This window comes from Pezoporus occidentalis, unplaced genomic scaffold (genome assembly GCF_034315485.1).
Source record: "Pezoporus occidentalis ecotype Australia unplaced genomic scaffold, CSIRO_AGI_Poc_V1 ctg8, whole genome shotgun sequence".
Classification (NCBI taxonomy): domain Eukaryota; kingdom Metazoa; phylum Chordata; class Aves; order Psittaciformes; family Psittacidae; genus Pezoporus; species Pezoporus occidentalis.
Window position 1 is genome coordinate 2375194 of NW_026916158.1, and position 19457 is coordinate 2394650.

At 46.5% G+C, this 19457-nt stretch overlaps 1 protein-coding gene across 2 annotated transcripts; it reads right to left on the reverse strand.

Annotated features, from left to right (window-relative positions):
• Positions 1–1663: 1663 nt before the first annotated feature.
• On the reverse strand, positions 1664–18576 carry BDH1 (3-hydroxybutyrate dehydrogenase 1). Of its 2 annotated transcripts, XM_062603390.1 has the most exons (7): positions 18313–18576; positions 16869–17000; positions 13744–13816; positions 11568–11678; positions 6474–6615; positions 4738–4890; positions 1664–3468 (listed from the first exon to the last, which is right to left on the reverse strand). In XM_062603390.1, the coding sequence occupies exons 2-7, from the start codon at positions 16949–16951 to the stop codon at positions 2999–3001; spliced, it is 1032 nt and encodes a 343-aa protein (XP_062459374.1). In that variant the 5' UTR covers positions 16952–17000; positions 18313–18576; the 3' UTR covers positions 1664–2998. The 2 variants fall into 2 exon arrangements, with proteins under 2 accessions (XP_062459374.1, XP_062459375.1); XM_062603391.1 differs by lacking the exon at positions 18313–18576 and having other exon boundaries at positions 16869–17019.
• Between the last annotated feature and the right edge of the window lie 881 nt (positions 18577–19457).

The following is a 19457-nucleotide window of genomic DNA, read 5'->3' on the forward strand; positions in this document are numbered from 1 at the left end:
ACCACACAAGGGAAAGTTATTTTTAACTCCAGGTTGCCCAAGGAATGCTGCACATAAGATTTGTTGCGTCATCGCCAACAGTCTTTGGCAAGAAATTTGGGAAGAGAAATTTGCACCCCTCTACCTACCTGGGATCAGACTAGGTCTAGAGTTGGGGGTGGGCACACCACAAAGTGATCCCTCCAGGCTGCCCAGCTCCTCCCAGGGGGGCAGTGGGGCAGCTCTGGCAGTGCAGAAGACCAGGTGCCCGGCCAAATCCTCATTTGCTAAGCTTTTGCTCTTAGTAGTTTTCAAGTAAACTTGGTGGGTGAAGCTACTCCAGGAGCCGTGTTGACACCGTGCAGGCAGGACCTCAAGTGCGCTGGGTTGCAAGGACAGTCATGCAAAACCTGAGGGGATTAGCTTTTAATGCACTTCTCAGGGCAAACCCTAGAACTGTGGGATTGCCGAGATCCCAGCAGGAAAACTAACCAGCTTGCTGCCCTCCTGACCATGAATTGGCTACCAAACCCTCCCAATGTCAGGACAACTTGCACAGAAACCTGTATCAGCTGCGATGCATGGGAGCACACTCGCCATGGCCTCCCCATTGTGAGTGGCCACACGGTCCCCTATGAATCACTGCAGGGTCCCAGTACCATCACATCTCCTCTGGCTCCAGAGTGGTGGCAGCTTCAGAGCCCCCTGTGGGCACCTCATGCAAAAGAACGCAGAAGCCTCCAGAAGAGATGCTGGGTAGATGTGAGCACAGTTATCACTGATGAGCTTTATCTTTCTGGCTGGGAATGAATGTGGTACTGTTCAGCATTTGCTACGTTGGTCTCAGGGATATCTGAGCTAAACTGAGATAACTCAGCTGTGCACTCAGGCTTTTCCATATCTTAACTTCATTAATGTCGGTATTAAAACCCAGCAGTACATGTAAAATTGAGAGCTAGCATCTCAAGTGGAATGATGTGATTTTTTTTGTGCCACTTAGCATCTTGGGCTAAATTCTTAGACTACAAGAACTTTCTCATAAAGACTTTTCTGTTTCTGCTATGTTATCTGCAAAACATTGTTACCCAGCTGCTTTGATCTGCCTTGCAAGTCAGCCCTTGTGCCTGCTGGGTCTTTTGTGGTTCATACTCTTACATTTTGAACCAGAGAGAAGTCCACGTATTAGGAAATGAGGCAGTATGTCCTGCCCCACAAGGTGCAGTTACCACTGCTAGGGCTCTGGAGAAAATCATGAGGATCTGGAAGCCAGCAAGTCTCTCCCAGGGTTTTATTTGGGGTCTGTCAGTGATCTGTTTTGTGGCTGCCCTGCTGAATCACTGCCATCCCCCTCCCCTCTTCAGAGCTCAGTTGCTCTTCCTGCTCAGTGGGAATAATCCCCAATAATCCTTTGTAATCTGTGGGAGTTCAGTGCAGATGCCGGTTTAAGAATACACAGAGTCCAGTGGTTAGCCATATTTGCCACAAGACGCAGGATACATCTGGTACTCCTGCAGAAGTTGTGCACTATCCAACATGGACATGCAAGACCCAAGACTGCACATCAGCCTCTGACTGCAGTGTGTATGCGTAACAGGCATGAACCTCACCAGATTTAGAAAAACACCACTAAAGAATATGAGCTTTTCACCTTAAATATTTAAAGAACAGATAGGCAGCCTCTGAGTTTTGTTACCATTCATGTATACATTTATTAAGCCAAAGCAGTTTGATCATGTCACAATATGCTACTAAAGCACATGAGATCCCTTCTTTTTAACTTTACTAACAATGGTCATTTTAATTACTTTTTGTCTTCCAAGCCTAAAAAAAATAATCTGTCTGCATTCCCATGAAAGGCTCTTCTATGGTTTATGGTTTTTTTTCTTTGTCTTTTCTTACAGTACAAAATGAATGTTTCTCAGACATATAAACAACCATCATGGAAATGAAACGGCTCTTAAAATTAACTTTATTGTCATGGACGTTCTGTTAGATTTATGTTAGATGAATTTCAGCTCAGTGACTCCTTCAATGAAAGTTCCCGTTGTTATCATCACCAGCACCACAACAGTGCCTATAGGCCCCGGTCAGGGTTAAGGGCCTTCTGTGCAGGTGCTGTACAAATACTTCATCGTAACCCTGAGGTCCCCGGTAAGAATGGCATGTCTGATGGGGCTATAACCCTTGCTGCTTTCCTCTGCTTAGCAGTGACCCTCACAATTACAGGAGCTGAGTGAAACTGTTCTCCAAACTAAGTCTGGAGTTGATGCACAATGACTGAGAAGTGTTACTACAGGCCAATCCTGACTCCTGCAGTCCTGTGTGTAAAGCTGCTCACACAGGGGAATGCTCACGTGAGTAAGAAACTGGGAGTGGGAAAGGTCTGCAGGATTGAGTCCCTGGATGAGTGTAAGAAAAGCAGACCGGTTCCTTTTTCTCTAAGGTTTCAGTATAATTCTAAGAGAGAAATGCACAGGGTCAGTTGCTCAGTTTCAGCACCTCCAGCACTCTGAGTTCTGATTCCAAATTAAAGAAGTTCTCTGCTCTGCCTTGGGCTACTGTGACCTGGAAAAGTCTGTTGGACACTCTTTGTCATTAGGAGGCAGTGATTTGCCATTACAGCATGGAGGGCAAATCACTGTTTTATGGTGTGAAAGGCTGCATCCTAGGCAGAAATTGTGAAAATTGTGTTTGGCCATCAGCAAAAATTATTCTGAAAAACATTTCAAAGCAACTGCAGTTTAAATAATCATTACAACTTGGAATTTGAGGTGCAAAAAAACCCCAACTATTACATGAAATAAATAGCAAAGAATCAATGTCCCTGCACAAACATAATGCATTCCTGCCTATGAAGCAACCCTTGCAAATTATTGCCCTTTAGGTTATGTCAGATGTTTAAATGAACCCTTTAGAGCTAAAATACAGTACTCTGAAATGAGGTTAGAAAAACTTTAAAAGGACGAATGGGAAGTGTGTACAATGCTTTCTTTACAATGGATTTCCCACCTGGGTAGCTTCAGTAGACATAGAGCCGGTCGGAAATGGCAGCAGGCATGTGTGTCATGATCTGCATACGCAGCCACCAGTAGTAATCCATGGGGTGGTAGCGGGTGTAGGGGGTGGTGGAGGTGAGCGCGTGGGTCACGCTCTCAATGACTGGCGAGGTGTCTGTGGAGCCACTGTTGCAATACGTCTCCATCTTGCTGACCTGCTCGTCAAAGTACTTCCTGCCATAGTCTTTGCGCACTATCTCAGGGAGCTCATCCCACATTTTGTCTGCGATGGCTTTGATGCGCTCGGGGCTGTACAGGTTGGTGGCAGCAATGAAGTTGCCAGGCTCGACGATGCTGACCATCACCCCCTGGGGCTGCATTTCATACCGCAGGCAGTCGGAGAAGGCTTCCACACCAAACTTGGTGATGCAGTATGGTGAGCGGGCAGGACTGCCCATGCGGCCCATCATGCTACTGATGTTCACCACACGACCTAGGCAAAGCACAGCTCAACTGTTGTACCTCATCCAGAGCGGATACCCAACACACCACCCAACACATTCCTGCACTTGCATCCACCTGCCCACTACACATTTGTAAGGTCTGCTTGGCAAACCTGCTCTTGCTCTATCTGAGCACTGCTGTTCTATGCAACAGCTTTCAGTCAGGAGATTAAGTCCACTGCTTGTGTGCCCTGGCTCATTATACTCGAGGGCACATGAACATGGTGACACACAAAGCTCAGTACTATGGGGAACAGAGAAGAGGCTGGACAGAGCCTGCATAGTGAGAAACAGGATTGCTCAGCAGCAATCAGGGCTGAGCCCAGACAAGAGCCAAAGAAAGCCTCTGGTACCAAGGCTAAGCTTGTTTATTTGCAAGTCAAAGGCACAAAATTCAGGAGCCCAATGATGGCTTATAATGTGTACCTCTTAAAAGGGAATGGATTGCTCCTGCACCACAAACTGGCAGAGTCTAAATCCACTGCACCCTTTCTGGGTAACAGCTGGATTATGGCTCCAGGCACAGAGCTGGGGCCTTTCTCCTCTCCAGAAGCCATCAGTTCTGGCTGGGGAGAATGCTGGTAGAAGACTGTGGATGCTGCATTCTAATCAGAAGTTGAAGTTCTCTGCACCTTCAATCTGCTCATTGCTGAGTTGTGTTAGAAAGAGAAACTTTGACCACAGAACAAGATACCCTTCCATGGTGGAAGAAGTGCTACCTGGGCCATATAGCCCAGGTCTGCAAAACAGAACAACACTGTTCATCCGTGCATGCTCCAAGAGTAAAAAATATTCTCATTTAGTCAGGTAGTTGGGCTAAGTAGAGGAAAGTTTTTGCCCCTTTATGCCAAGACCCATGCAAGCTCCAGGTCTACATTCGTTTCCTGTACAAACCCCACCTCTCATACATTACAAGCTCCCAAAGTAACACAGCTCATAGCTGACAAGTTCCCTGCAATAAGCATGCCATAGGGCACTGCTGCTGCTCACCCTGCCAGCACTGGCACAGATGGTTTTTGTATAGAGGGGATGATTGCACCTGGCACACGAATTTAGGGTGAACTGTTTTTCAGGACTGCTGCCTTGCAGTGTTTCTCAGAGCAGTTAGGTAATCTGTCATCTGTGTGTATGCTGTGGGTCACATTCTGGTGTAAAGGTACAAAGGTGGCCAGTGTGCAGAGAGAACATTTTGGCCACTAACACAGTAAGACATGGGGCAGGATGAGGGACTTGCTCCACGTCAAGAGGAGATCACTCACCCTTTGACCTCCGGATGAGCGGGAGAAAAGCCTTGGTAGTTCGCACAGTCCCCCACAGGTTCACTTCAGCTACCTCCATGTAGGTGTCCATGCTGGTGAACTCAACTTCCCCGAATGTGGAGATCCCAGCATTGTTAACCAGTCCCCAGAGCCCTAGAAAATAAAATCAAGCAGAAAGCTTTCCCTCTCTGAGACTAATAAGAGAAGCTTGGAAAAGGCCTTTCTAATAGATTATTGAACCACACAATAGTGCATTTCATTACAACTTCTAATGATGGAAGCCAGACAGAAGAGAGTCCAGAGCAAACTTCAGTCTCCTGAGCAAATGTAACCACAATCAGGATCTGCCTGCACTGCCCAACACTGCAGCCACAAAGTGCCATGAATAAGACTCCCTTAAAGGGAAGTTATGAGCCAACAAATGGAGAACTTCATCCTTGTCTAAGCTGTTCTCCTTGCGTTCTCTTTTTACCCATTGTGAATTTTTAAAAGCAGCAAAGTTTAGTCTCTAGATGCAAATAATAAGAATATGCAAGACCTTGTAAGAAACAAAAGAGAAATTCTTTCAAAATAAAATCCCTTGTGTCACCATAAGAACTAGAATGTCTGCAATGCTGGGAAGGAGGCATGGGTGGACACATACAATAGCCTCTTCCTTTTACTCTGCTGCATCCAAATTGGCAACAACTGAAACTACCGACTCATTTGGCAATGAAAAGAAAGATTAAAAAGGAAATTGGGACAAAATGAACTCAATTCATATAACATTCTGATTGCACAGGAAACAGACTGGGCAAAGTCTGGGATGGCTTCTCTCTGCTGTTTCGAAAAACTCACTGTTATCTGTTGACTGTGTCCAGATCTGTGTTCTCAGAAGCAGCCCAGAAAAGGCAACTTCATTCTGGCCTATGCTTGAGAACACAGGGCTAGAAAACTCAATTCATATAGAAGATCCATATATGAAAATAGTATTTAAAGAAAAGTGAAAGAAATAGGTTTATGCAAAATCCAAAATAAAACGTTACTGGTTGTTCTGCTTTTAAACAATCTTCGCATGTTCAATTGTGGATGTTCTTTAGGGGAAAAAAAGTGCAGTTTACCAAAGGGTGAAAAGGTTTCAGGGACTGGGATTTTCACTGTACCAGAGCAGAATTTGCTGTCATCACCTAAGCACAATGAGGTAGGCAGGCTAAGAAAGTCAGTTAGTTACAGATACCCCCTGAACTCTGTAATGTATGATAGTATCTGCAATAGCACTGATAATCAGCTGGCTTCATGAAAAGGGAAATCCTTTGGAAAACCTCTCCATTTCCTTTGCCTTTTCTGTATTTGCGGGAGACATTTCCATTGCTAATCTCCAAGCTTTGGGCGCTAGCCAGATTTTACAACAGAAATGGAGTCACAATAAACTTCAGGTCACAGGAACAGAGCACTAATCCCAGGGCCTTAACCACCACCCTGATTTCTACTAGTGTCCCTATAGGAGCTAGTGGAGAAAAAAAGCAGTTTTCTTTCTAGATGCTGTCTTAAGTGGGAAGCTGCTTTCTTCCCACTTCTTCTTTAACTGTCATGGCACAACACTTAACAGGCCATTTGCTCTGCACTGCTGCTCCTCAGAGTTTTGTGCCCTTCAACCATATGCTCAGCTTTTTAAACATACCCTGAAAATGCTCTCAGAGCCCAGCTAAGGGAGCTCTGCCATCTATGTGACCTTACAGCCCATTGCAGACACCTACCTTTCTCTGGGTCCTCCAAGCTGCTACTCACATGCTCCACAGCTCGGTCTACTTCTTTGCTGTCACAGACATTGAGCTGGACAGTTCTCATTCGATCACTGTTCATACCGTCCAGTTCCTTGGACCCACCTTCTCCCTTGTCCTAGATGGGAAGAAAGCATTGGCTTGAATCTGGCCAAAGAACTTGTGTAGAAAATCATACACATAGCAACCATCAGATCAAGCAAAGGCAGCGCACAAGGCAGTCACAGAAAAATCAGAAGTCCTGCAGCTCTAAGAGGAAGGGGATGGACAGGGCTGCTCCTGCAGAACACCATTCCTCCAATTCTCCATCTGACCAGGAGCCCTGCCACTGAATCACCTGGTACAAACTGTTTTGACCACCAAGAAAGAAGCCAGAGCTGGATGTGTGACAGCTAGGTAACTCCTGCCCAGTACAAGCTCCTGAGATCTAGCTATGCCCCCCTGCTGCAGTGATGGGAACATGCTGCAGTTCTCACTTTGGCTTGCAGGTTCCCCTTGGTGTCCTTTAAGCATCTTGCTCTCTTCTCTGCCTCCCACCATGAGCTTTTTCTCACTCTGGTTTCCCATCTCCATTCTTTTATTCCCAGCTCATAACAACAGATTCCTTCAGTACACACATATCCACTCACAACCCAGCCAATTAACTGCAGCCAACCCCTGGGATACCTTTCATATGGGCCACACACCACTAGCAACAAGGCTACTGCACCCAGAGCTAGTCCCTTCACAGCAGTCAAATGTGGCTGTGGTGTTTCCAGGACAGAAACACGGGTTATTAATATGAGTTTGAGACTATCCCTGAATCATTCTTATGGTTGTAAGCTACTGGACTGTGCTGGCCACTCCAGGGTACTTTTGTAGAGGATGATGAGGTCTAGGTTTGAAAATAATCACTTTTTTGTAACAACCCTACCTCTGCTGTGAGGAACTCCTTCTGTCCCCTCAATATCACCCCTCACTAGAAGTCTTTTACTCCCCATTAACAGGCTAGATATGGAGTGTGTCCCACAGGATCATCTAATGGCTGATGTGCTCCACTCCCACCACTCAACTCTCCAGGTAGCCCCACTCCTGTGTCAGCATCAGCAGGCAAGCACTGGAGTGCTTTTCACTCCTGAGAGATGAGGCTTTTTTGGATAGATAGCTTTTCTCCCTCTGACCTAGAACAGGCGGGTTCTTCATAGAAGGGCTGTCTTCTGCCTGCTGAATGACATTAGATCATTCTAAACACCTCAAGCCACAGGCACTCCCCATCACAGACTGCCAGCAGTCAGCTGACAATGAAGTGGTGCCCATCTCTGCAGTCTGAATCCAGGCTGCCTATTTTCTGCCTCAAGTGAGAGCTCCCTTCAGACACCACACTTCAGATACCACACAAGGATGGCCATATGTCCCCCTGTCTCTGTGCCACCTGCCTTCCAGAAAACCTTCTCCTGGCTCCTCTCATTCCTGGGCTTATCCTTTGTTCTCACACAGTTCACTAACTTAAATACCCGATGTCCCCTCTTGTCTTCTTCTCCACCCTTCCTTACTCCATTGCAAGCTGTTAATACTGGTTAGTATTTGTTCTTAAGAGAAGGCATCTACTGCACTCTCTTCACACAGAAGCGCACTGCATACACAATGGAGCAGTTAAAAGTCCCATGCATAGCTCAGTAGTGTTTGTTTCTACGGTGACTGAAAACCATTTTGTGCTAAGTTTGCTGTTCACTCAACAACACTGAGGTGCCAAAGCCAGTGTGTATGGCAAAGCGTTAAAAAACATACTAGTGGCACATGTGAGAATACCAGTAGGAAATCAGCAAATACAAGCATGCAAGTCCCTTGAAAACAGCAGATATAACTAAAAGGAAAAGGAAGAACAATAAGGCCAATATGCTTATTTCCCTGATCTACAAAAATGCTACAAAATCCCTGGGCCATAGCAACACAGCAGCCTCAGAGGCCTTGTAAGCTCTACTGGGACCTTCACAACATCCTCTTCTTCCTCCTTTAAGGGAGCATCTCGCTTCCACCAAGCAGCCAGGTGCTTGGACAGGGACCCTTGCGGCTGGGAACCTGGTCGAGAGTTGGGCTCCGGGCATTAACCCAGACTCATAGGGCCATTCCCTTGGCTCTCCAGAAAGGGCAGATAGGTGGTGTTTAAGGCAGGCACCCTGTGACTGTGTCATGCTGTCCTGGTGCGGGATGCAGCGTGTCCCACAACCCTGGGCCAGTAACCAGCAGTGGAAGGACCTTCTCATGCTATACCAAAAGACCGGTACATCTCTGCTGTCAGCCCCAGGGCCATGGCAAGAGGACTCAGCTCCTGCATACTGAAAAAAAACACATTGCTGCCTCATCTTCCTCTTAGCATGGTTATCTTCTGGGGCCCATGTGCTTTAGTTTGTACCTCTATCAGTGTGTCCTTCAAGTGGTATGTAACACCCTGTGACTCTTAGCACTCTTCTGAGACATACAGAAACTGGTCTGCATGCTGGCTTGCTCAGATAACCTCTGCCTTCTCATACTCCTGTAAGCCACAGCAGGCTCAAGCACACAAAGCAAAGCAAACAGGGATTCCATCACACTCCTGACAGCCATGACAAACATCACATATGTCCACTGGTAAGAGATACTGATGGAAAAATACCTTCTTCATCTTGTGTCAGCTAGCTCCTCCAGCTATTGACCAAAGAGGAAAAAATAAGACAGCTGCAGCATAATCATTCATTGGATCCAGTCTACCGCTGTCTTTTAGCAATGAAGTACCAACACAACCCTCACATGAATCTGTTTGCTGGTGAAAATGTTAGGAAGAAACTGTGTGTGAAATAGCATACTGTTAGCACAGATCCATCCTCAGGCTCCCCTCAGTTGTGGCTCTAAACACTTCTCTCAGGTTTCCTTCAGTAAAAACAGTCAGATGCTCAGGATCTGGCTCTCTAGGAAACCCTTCCTGAATGAAAAGTCAGCACTGCACACACTTTTGATCTTCAATAAGGATGTGATGTTCCCAAGAACAGTGCATACCCTGAGGACATGATGGCTCCCCAAGCTGCAGTATGCTTCTGATGTGCAGGTGTGCTGTGACAAACAGTCCTGTGAAAACAACACTGAAGTTTCATAGCCATTTCCTCACTGTCAGGGCTAGGTCAAATACACTCAAGCAAAAAATGATGCTTCTTATTTCTACTTCCACTTCTATCTAGCATCTAAAAACACACCAGGCATTTTGTGCCCTAAAATCAGCACCAGCAATAACTATACTGATCAGAATTCTGCTTATGGTTTTGTTAGCGAAACTTGAGGCACAATGAGAAATCAGCTCAGTCTCCTGGAGTTGTTTTAGTTCTACAGGGCAGTTCTACATAAAATATATGCCATGAAGGCACACAGGAGGCCAACTGGTTAACTAAAGGAGCTTTGGCATTTTACAGTGTTTTTCTGATGACAACTTCTGTTTCCAGTCTTGCCAAAGTCACACAAATTCTGGAACATGGGATGAGAGTCCAGCTACAGAATAAATATTTAATTACACAGTGATACCACAGAGCTTTTTGCTGATTTTTGGCAATGAAATAAATGTTGATCAAAGCCTAAAAGAGTTCTGGCATGCTGCTGCATGTCAGCTTATGCTAAAATTGTCAGAGGCACAGATTTTCCACTAACATGCATTCAGTGGAATGAGTACTGAAGACACCAAATGGGAAGTTTCAGTGACAGTTAAAGGCATGCTCACTGAGAATTAGGTCTCTGGCAGCTCAGACAGGGGAAGTGAAACCTAGAAGTAACTTTGCAGCCCTCAAATTTTTGAATCCTGCCAACACAGAGGCAGGCTCTTATTCTAAACAATGGATTTTAAGTCTACAACATTCTTGTATTTTCTAATGTTGATCCAGTTAAAAGAGCTGAGTAGAAACATCTGCCGAAAAAGTACTCATCTACCCTCTCTCTTCTTGACACCTTTTGAAAAGCAGTTTATAAGATGTCTTGTTCTGCTGTGAAGCCTGTAGAGGGAGCACAGGTTAACAAATAAACCCCTGACCCAAAGCTGAGACACAAGGAACAGAGCTATAGAAACACAACCTTCTCTTGAAAAAATGCAGCAGAAAGAAACTAGTAATTTAAGCAAAACATAGTAATAGTGGAAAAAATAACAGTACAAAGGGTATGGATAACATAAAAAAACAGCTGGCAAATTCTCTTTGAATAATATAACTACTCAAGACACATTTATAGAATAGAATCATAGAATAGTTAGGGTTAGAAAGGACCTTAAGATCATCAAGTTCCAATCCCCCTGTCATGGGCAGGGACACCTCACACTAAACCATCACTTACAGTGATGAGTAAGCTAAAAGATTAGGATCATCAGACCCACCCCAGGATACCCCAAGGAGTAAGTTTGTTTCTGTTGGGAAATGGACATGCAGCTAAAAAAGGGCAGCACTTCATAGGGAGAGGCTAAAGCTCTCTCCTGTTCTCCATGACCAGGCACCTCTGACTGCTGTACAGAGCGCTCCTGGAGAATGTGTCAAGATTTCACCACTAAGCTGTCTGTGGCCTGATTCTGCTCTCATTTGCACTAGTGGAATTCTTTTTGCTTTCACAATGATTTCAGAAAATCCTCAATACACACTGAGGTAAAGCTTTACTTATGAATATAGAAAAATACGCTCATACCATATGCCATAGAATCACTGGTGGCTTGGTGGACATCACAATTACATATAAACCCTGCACAAATATGTGTAGTTCGAGAGCAGGGCCAATGGTCCAGACGTAACCTGATCCCAAAATTTGCTTATGGATAAGCCTATAAAGTTAGGTTCAGGGTTCCAGTCCATCAAATATGGAACAGATCACAATGTTGTGATTCAAATAAGAATCTCCCCATGTTCAGTCCTGGTTCTGGTCCAGACCAGGTTATGCTCTATGAAATTCAAGCACTCATGTCTTTCCCTTTGGGCTATCAACTGCCCTCCTTCTCGTAGGGAGAAAGCTGTTCAGAGTGGAGGGGGAAGACTGGATTTGCTACATGTCTGCTCACATGCCACAGATAAAGAATACAGGTTTTGTGTTCCCTACCTTTTGCAGGCACCCAGCGTAAATAATGAAGCCTTTGGCATGCAGGTGCTTGGCCAAGGCAAATCCAAAGCCTGAGTCACAACCTGTTATAAGCACAGCTCTGCTACCAATCTGCAAAACAGAACAGAACAAAATGCGCTGGAATTGAGTATCTGAAATCAGTGATTTGTAGTACACTGAACAAAACCATGTCCTTCGCCAGGAGCAGTCTGTTCCAGGGACGTTGTCAGCTCTCATTGCCAATACTGCCACCCAGTGCCTCCTGAAGACAAGAAACGAAGGTTTCATATGTAGTTCACTCCGGTGAGGCAGAATCACAGTCCCTCCAACACAGAGAACATTGGCACTGTCCTGGGTTCAGCTGTACCAGTTATTTTTCTCCTTTGTAGCTAGTGCAGTGCTGTTTTCTACTTTAGCCTGAGAACAATGCTTATAACACACTGACATTTTTACTTGTTGCTATGTAATGTTTACTCCCATCAAGGACTTTTCAGTCTCATGCTCTGCCAGTGAGGAGGGGTACAGGGAGCCGGGAGGAAGTAGAGACAGGACACTTGACCCAAACTAGCCAAAGGGGTATTCCATCCCACAGAACGTCATGTTCAGTATATAAACTGGGGGGAGATACCCAGAAAGCCCAGATTGCTGGTTGGATTGGGCTGGGTATTGGTTGGCAGGTGGTGAGCAATTGTATTGTACATCACTTGTGTTTATTATAGTCTTTTCTTTTTCCCCTTTTAGTTTTATATTCTCTTCCCTTGTTATTTCCCTTATCATTATTATTATTGGTGGTAGCAGTAGTGATTTGTGTTATACCTTAGTTACTGGACTGTTCTTATCTCAACCCGCAGGAGTTATATTCTTTTGATTCTCCTCCCCGTCCCTCCAGGAGCAGCAGGGGGAAGGAGGGAAGGAATGAGCAAGTGGCTGCATGGTTCTGAGTTACCGGCTGGGCTTAAACCACGACAGGCACCTGTGGCAACAGGGTCCCAAGGCAGAGACCAAGCACACCATTCTCTGGCAGCTCACATCCATCTTGAAATGTGAAAATATACCAGACAGTTTCCCAGATGTGTTTTCCTGCAGTAGGAACTGTTCCTGTATGTTCAAAGCAGGCAGGAGCCCGCTCTTGTGTGCCATGCAGCCCATAGGGCATGGGGTAGATAGCTTAGCTGAAGAAAGAATATGGACTGACATTATTGATTGATTGCTCATTCATTTTTCTCTCTCTAGCATGTAAACCCTCTAGTGCTGGGTTTCAGAAGCTAAGCAGAATCAAGTGGGTTTAATATCTGAAATTAAAACTGGTTGCTCATAGGTCTTTTTGTTTCTTTGCTGGTCATCTTATTTTTCCAATTAAAACTTAAAACAGAAGTATACCTCCTTCTTTCTCCAGACCCCTTCTTCTAACCCAAAGAGAGCCAGCAGTTAAGTGACATGTTAAAGGCTGCATGGCTTACCGGACATTCCAGCAGCAAGAAGTGCACATGCAGCAAGGTGCTGCTGTGGGTAGGATTAGATAATAATTACTTGCAATCATTCCAACTCATCTCTTAACAAACTAGCAATTTGGCTTTCCCCAGCATACACAGGGATTCATCAGGGTCACAGTGGAAGCCCAGAAGCGATGCAAGGGCCATATATGAATTCCTCTGAGACTGTTCAGGGATTACGAAGCAAGATGTGCATGTTCTAGCACTGCTACAGTGCTGAGTTCTGTGCCTCAGGTAAGTGGGCAAAACATCCCCTTTCTTATTGCCTGGCACTGTTCCTGGCAAACTAGCACCTTCCAGGAGAGGGCCGTTAAGGAAGATGGCCACTCTCCAGATCAAAAGGTGAGGACACACTGATTTATTTACATCTCTTTACACAACCATACTCCAGAAAGAGCACAGTATTAGGAAGTTGTTATGCAAATTCCCTCCACTGTAAGGTGGAAGATTTCATTTGCTGAGTTCCAAAAATAGAAGAAACCAAGTAGTCTGATTATTTCCATCCCTAGCACCATGCTACGTCAATGGAAGCTCTCTGCTAGGAAAGAATGTGGAGTATGCTGGAGAGGTCCAGCTCAGAGTCTTTCTGGCAACTCAGAAAGAAGAATTTGGTCACCAGGCTTCAGGGATTTTAAAACCCCAGCTCAACAGAACTAGTTCCTGGAAAACACAATCATACTCACCTGATCAACTTCATTTGCATAAGAGCGGCTGCCACATGGGGACAAGAGAGGGAAGCAAAACCTTTGCACAGGTCTGTTGGTAAAACAAACAAAAACAACAGAACAATCAGGCACAGAATATCCTGTCTGCACCCTCATCCTGCAGCTTACACATGAAAAGGAATGTAGTATTGTCTTTATGCATGATGTATACTGTCATTTGAGAAGACAGAATCCAGTCTACAGTTCTCCTTAGTCTGAGCCTGTGTGTTTTCTACTGTATGAAATATTTGTTTCTTCAAAGAGCTTGATGTTATTTCCAGCTGCAGAAGATGTCTGGATATCACCAATTCTAAAATAGCTCCGGGTCTGGAGGCACAGAGCTGCTTCCACTGCAAAATGGGCAGTAGAGTGTTTTCATTTCCAACAGCAACAACACTCTCAACAGTTGCACAAAGCTGAGGTAGAGGAAGTTATTCATTTGTCTGATGAAAGTATTCTGCCATAGCATTGACTCTGATACCTACCCCAAGGCTGAACTTGCTTGGATCTGTCTTCCTGCTTCTACACACCGCTCTACTCTTCTGTCATCTTAGATGACATTTCTTCCTCTACAGCTTTAGATACTATTAGATTTTATATCCCCTCTTTGCAACTGTTTAAGCTAAGAGACACCACATCTTTTAGTAATACCTGCCATGCAGGTCTGAAGCTCCTCCACATAGTATGTCCGACTCACAGGAAGACAAACCATGTTCACAAAGACAGATCAAGCAAAGCAACAATGCCTTCCATGCAGTAAGACTCTACTTAGAAAAGCTATGCTACCAGTAGCATCATGCTGTCTTAGGTCTTGCCATCATTCATCAAACTGGGCCTAGACAACACACCACAGTGACCCTAGCCTCTGTCCTTGCCAACATCCTCTCTGAACTGTATCTGCTTTTTCATTTTTGCTTTGGGCACTGACATTGCCCTCCCAGAGACTTCTGGCCTTCCCCTAGATTTGCTGTATTTGATCTACCCTAACAACATCTGTCTGTCAGCAGAGCTTATCTTCCAGGCTGCTCTTCCATCCTGTAAGTGAATCTGCATCATCATTCACTGTTATCTCCTGCTCACATCACAGGCACTCCCAGGGTGACCTGTGCTACACTGAACAGCAACTTGCAGACACTTTGGCTTCTAAGCTCCACCTTGGGAAAACAAGGCCAGAAAAAGGGTCTGCTTGGGCAGAAGCTTTGAACCAGACGGAAATGGAGCTTGTTTATATTCAGGCAACAGTGTTCACTCACCTTCCTGCAACAGTTTAGCTCGTTTTCTACCTTTGAGTGTCACAAACCCAATCAGCTCTTGAAACAGCTGCAGCCGATATAATCACTGCAAAGGTCAGTCCCCAGGCAAGGTCTGTGTGTTAACATCACTGACCTGCAAACATGACCTGGAACTTTTATCTCACAAATAAGCTTCTCTGTGTATCTTAAAAGTGTCCAGAAATGTTGATAACATTTCTTTTAGTTGCATGAACTTGATTTTTATTTTTCAGTGTCATGTCTGGTCCTGTTATTTCACTGCAGAGCACTGATTTGCTGCACTCTATTCATAATAGCCTGTAGAGAATAGCTACTTGACATTCTGCCTACCTGGACCTGAAGCCAAGGGCATCAAATAGGTGCCAGCTGCTGATAAGCAGGAATGTCACCAGAGGAAACAGCTATGAAGCCTATACAATGCTAGTCCCCACACAGTACGCTAATGTACCACAAGCCATTTTTGTCATTCTGCATGACTGAATTCTAGAGACCACAACTGAGACTTCTAAAGTGCACAGATGGTCCTCGAATCGAATCTGTGCCTGTAACCATGGACCACTTTTTTCACTTACACCAAAAAAGGCAGTCCTCAGCTTGAAGAGTCAAGTACATAAATGCTACCTCAAGGTATTAAGATACTAGTATAATGACAACACTGCCTTCCAGATGAACAAATTTCCATTTCAGGTTTAGCAGCTTGTGGGTACTTCAAAAAATGCAACACATTTTTGCCCCGAGTACAAGACACACGAAGCACAAATACACAGTAAGCAAAATAGAAGAATATGCTGAAAATTCTTTTTTCAAGTCAATAATTCTTTTTTCAAGCATTAATTTGTACTTTTAAGGCCATAGCAAATTCCTGCTGGTGCAGCTTTGGGGTATGTGTGTGTAGTAAATAGGAGATATAAGGCCTATGTCTGTTTGCACAGGAAATCTCTAACAGCTTAGCTGTCTTTGCTCTCTACAGCTCTGTTACGGGAGCCGTCCTTGACAGTGATGGTGCTGGACAACACTACCAACAGCAGCAGAAAAACACTGGAGGTGGCAGTTCTTGCTTAGCAGGCCATGAGCCATTTTTAAACAGCTTACAAACAATTTGTGGTAAACACACCATTGTTTGGGAACCCTGCCCTAAGCCAGTGAAAGCACTCAACTTGCTCTGAATTTGGACTAGTAGGGTTCTGATCATATATCAAAATAAAAGGTGTTTTTTTTTTCAGAGCTAGGAATTAGATAGGCAATTTTCTGTCCATGTTCAGAAAAAAACAGCTTCATTACTCAGCCCACCTCTGGTCTTCACTAAACCCCTCCCCTCAAGTTTCTCTTTATTTCCTGTGATTCATGGCCTCTTTGATGAAGTCACAGAAATACATGAGGGTTTCTTGCTCTGCAGCAAAGCCTACTTGCTGATACTCAGAAATAAATCTTTGCTTGACACTGAATTAGTGCTCTGCTCAATCTCCTTTTGGCTGCAGATGATTGTCCAAGTGTAAAAAACACCAAACAACATGTTGCCAACCCTTCCTTGCAGATAGAGTCCATCTGTACTCAGCTCAATGACTGAGCACTGGCATGGGTTGCCCAGGCAGGTTGTGGAGTCTCCATTCTAGGACATACTCAAAAGCTACCTGGACACAGTCCTCAGCAATCAGCTCTAGGAGGTCCTGATTGAGTAGGGGGGCTGGACCAGATGACCTCCAGAGGAGCCTTACAACCTCAACCATCTTTTGATTCTGTAAATAAACTGTCCCATTGAAATTATATGAGCCCTTTATATATGCTTTACTCAAGATCTCACTCTTTCTTCTTCTCCTCCACCTAGTTACTTACCTGAGGCCATTCCCTGGGTCCTTGAAATTCAGGGCTTTCACAGAGAAGTTCAGGAGAGGCCGGGACAGTTTAGTAGCCAACATGCTTTCAATTAGCACACTCTACCAACTGTAGCACTGTTCTTCCTTTGTTCTGCAATACAAGATAGCACCTGTTGCTCAATTATTTTGTAAGTCATGCTGACTCCATATTTCAACATGAAAATAAAGTCCAAAGGAACTCGTATTTTCCCCCTGCAGTCCCTCACAGTGAGATAAACAGCTCAACCTTCAACTGCCTCAAGATGCTTTTAAGTAAGGAAAAAAGATTATAAGTGAAGTAACCAGCAGGGAGGCATCTAAAGAAAATCTAAATTTCTCCTTCTTCGGCACATCTTTAACTCTGAACCAGCTAAAAATTAAGGTACCTTCATGGAATAGATTATTTCAAATGAGCTATATGAGACAGTGCTAAACTAAAATAAAACTTCAAGTCATGGATGCTGTTATATGTTCTGAAAGCAATCCTTGGGCTTTTCAGCTAGTACAACCATGCAGTTAAAAATACATTTATTTCTAATTAAGTAGCAGGTGATGCTGCACTGTGCACAGGGAATCACTGTGCACTATGGGGTAAAAAATGCTCAAGAAGGAGAATTAAGTACAGAAATTGAGTTTCAATCACATATATCCTGGATAAATCCGATCCAACACACACACACAAAACAACCTCCCCAGCCTAATGCCCAGCCCCCTTTATTATAGCAGAGAAGCGGTGTCTAATTGTTAGGGCTCATTTGCATCTCTGCCGGGGGCTGGGCTGCTGCTGCGGCAGCTTCGGGGCCTGCGGGAAACAGGCCTCGACCGAAAACTGGGGCAGCTACTAGAGAAAGCGCCGCGGTGGGGCACCTCCTAGCTCAGGCTAGGAGGTCTGTGCTCGGGAGGCCCCGGTGACTTCGGCACCCCCCAGAAACCCGGGGGTGCTGATCAAATTCGGGAGCTCGGTCGCTACGCCCACAATTTGCGTGAGGAAAGCTGTAAGGAGGCGGCGCGGAGCCGGGCCTTCCCCACTCAGCGCCCGCGGCCCTGCCCCACGCCCCGGCGGCTCCCGCGGCCCGGGACGGGCTGACGGCCTCGCCATGGCGGCGCGAGCGCGTGTCGGTCCCGCGCCCGGGCAGCGGCGGGGCGCGGCCTTCCACGCGTGACCGACTTGGGGCGGGAGGCAGGCGGAGGCCGCGCAGGGGCTGATACCGGCGCCCCCCCCCGCTTCCCGCCGCGGCCTGCCCCGCCAGCATCGCTACCTCCCCACGGGCGGGCAAGGTCAATCCCCGGGCGGCCCGGCAACCAGCGACCCGGCAGGGCTGGCCTACCGCTGCCGCCGCGACATCCCCCTAGCCCGCCCGCCCCCTTTCCGTGGAGGCCCCTGAGGCGGCGGCGGCGGCGGCAACGAGCCACCCACACGTTACCTGGAGCCCACGGGCCTGCCGGGTGCTGCTGCTGTTTGAATGAGGCTGGGCCGGTGCCCCGGCTGCCGGGGAGCGGCGGGGGGCGGGGCGGGGGAAGGGCCGGGGCGGGCGCGGGCGGTGGCGGCGATACGCGGCGGCAATAGGCTGCGGCCACTGCGGAGAGCCGCGATGGTGCCTCTGGCGCTGGGTGCCGCGATGCCGCTGGCGGGCGGTTCCTGGCCCGTCGCCTTCTTCTCCTCCTGCTGCGGAGGTCCCGCCGTGCCGTGCCCTGCCCTGCCCGTGAGTACCGCGGCGAAGGGCCGGGGGCTTCAGCCCCTTCTGGGGCTAGCTGGGGAGAGACCGACGGAGGCTCCCACGGGGCCTAAAATGACGCCGCGCCCGCCTTCAGGGCTACCTCTGCAGTTTAACGAGCCGCGGTTGAGACGTCGCGCCTGCGCGCGTGGAACCTCCGCACGGGCACGGCGAGGGGCGATGAAGTGCGGAGCCGCGAACAGCCCGGGCGGGGGCCGTGACCCCGCTGTGTTCCACGGGGGGCGCGAAACGGCGGCGGCGGCGTGGGTTTGATTCCAGTGCTTTAAGTATGGAGATGAGCGTAAGGGAGGAAGAAAGCCCTGTGAATGGAACAGGATTGCATAACCACTCTCTTCTGTATGTTTCAAAACCACACAGTTATTTCTCACTTGATTGGGATTAACTTAGCCCTTGTTTCTGCTCCAGACAACCTTTCTGCGGGCACTGGGAAGAACTTGCAAGTGAACATGGTTTTGTGCCAGGCCTGGCACGGCCAGATAACAGCTTTGGCCTGTTTGCAAACTCCCACTTCACTCTTCTGCTCTGCTCCTCATGTTTCCCCATCACTGTCCCACCTGACAAAATACCTTCCCTTCAGTGAATATTTTCAGTTGCTTTTCCTGGGATTCAAACCCTCAACTTCCTGACTATGGAAAAAGAAAACAAGCAAAGTCTACTGTGTAACTGCTCTCATCTTTGCATTAATACGTTTGATAACAAGCAGATGGCTGGGGAGGGTATAAAAGGGAACAGGACCAGAAAACAAGTGACACAGTAGAAGAAGATGAAGTCTAGGCAAGTGTGGTGGATTCCCACATTATCCAGAGAGATTGGCTGAAAACATAGCTTTGCTT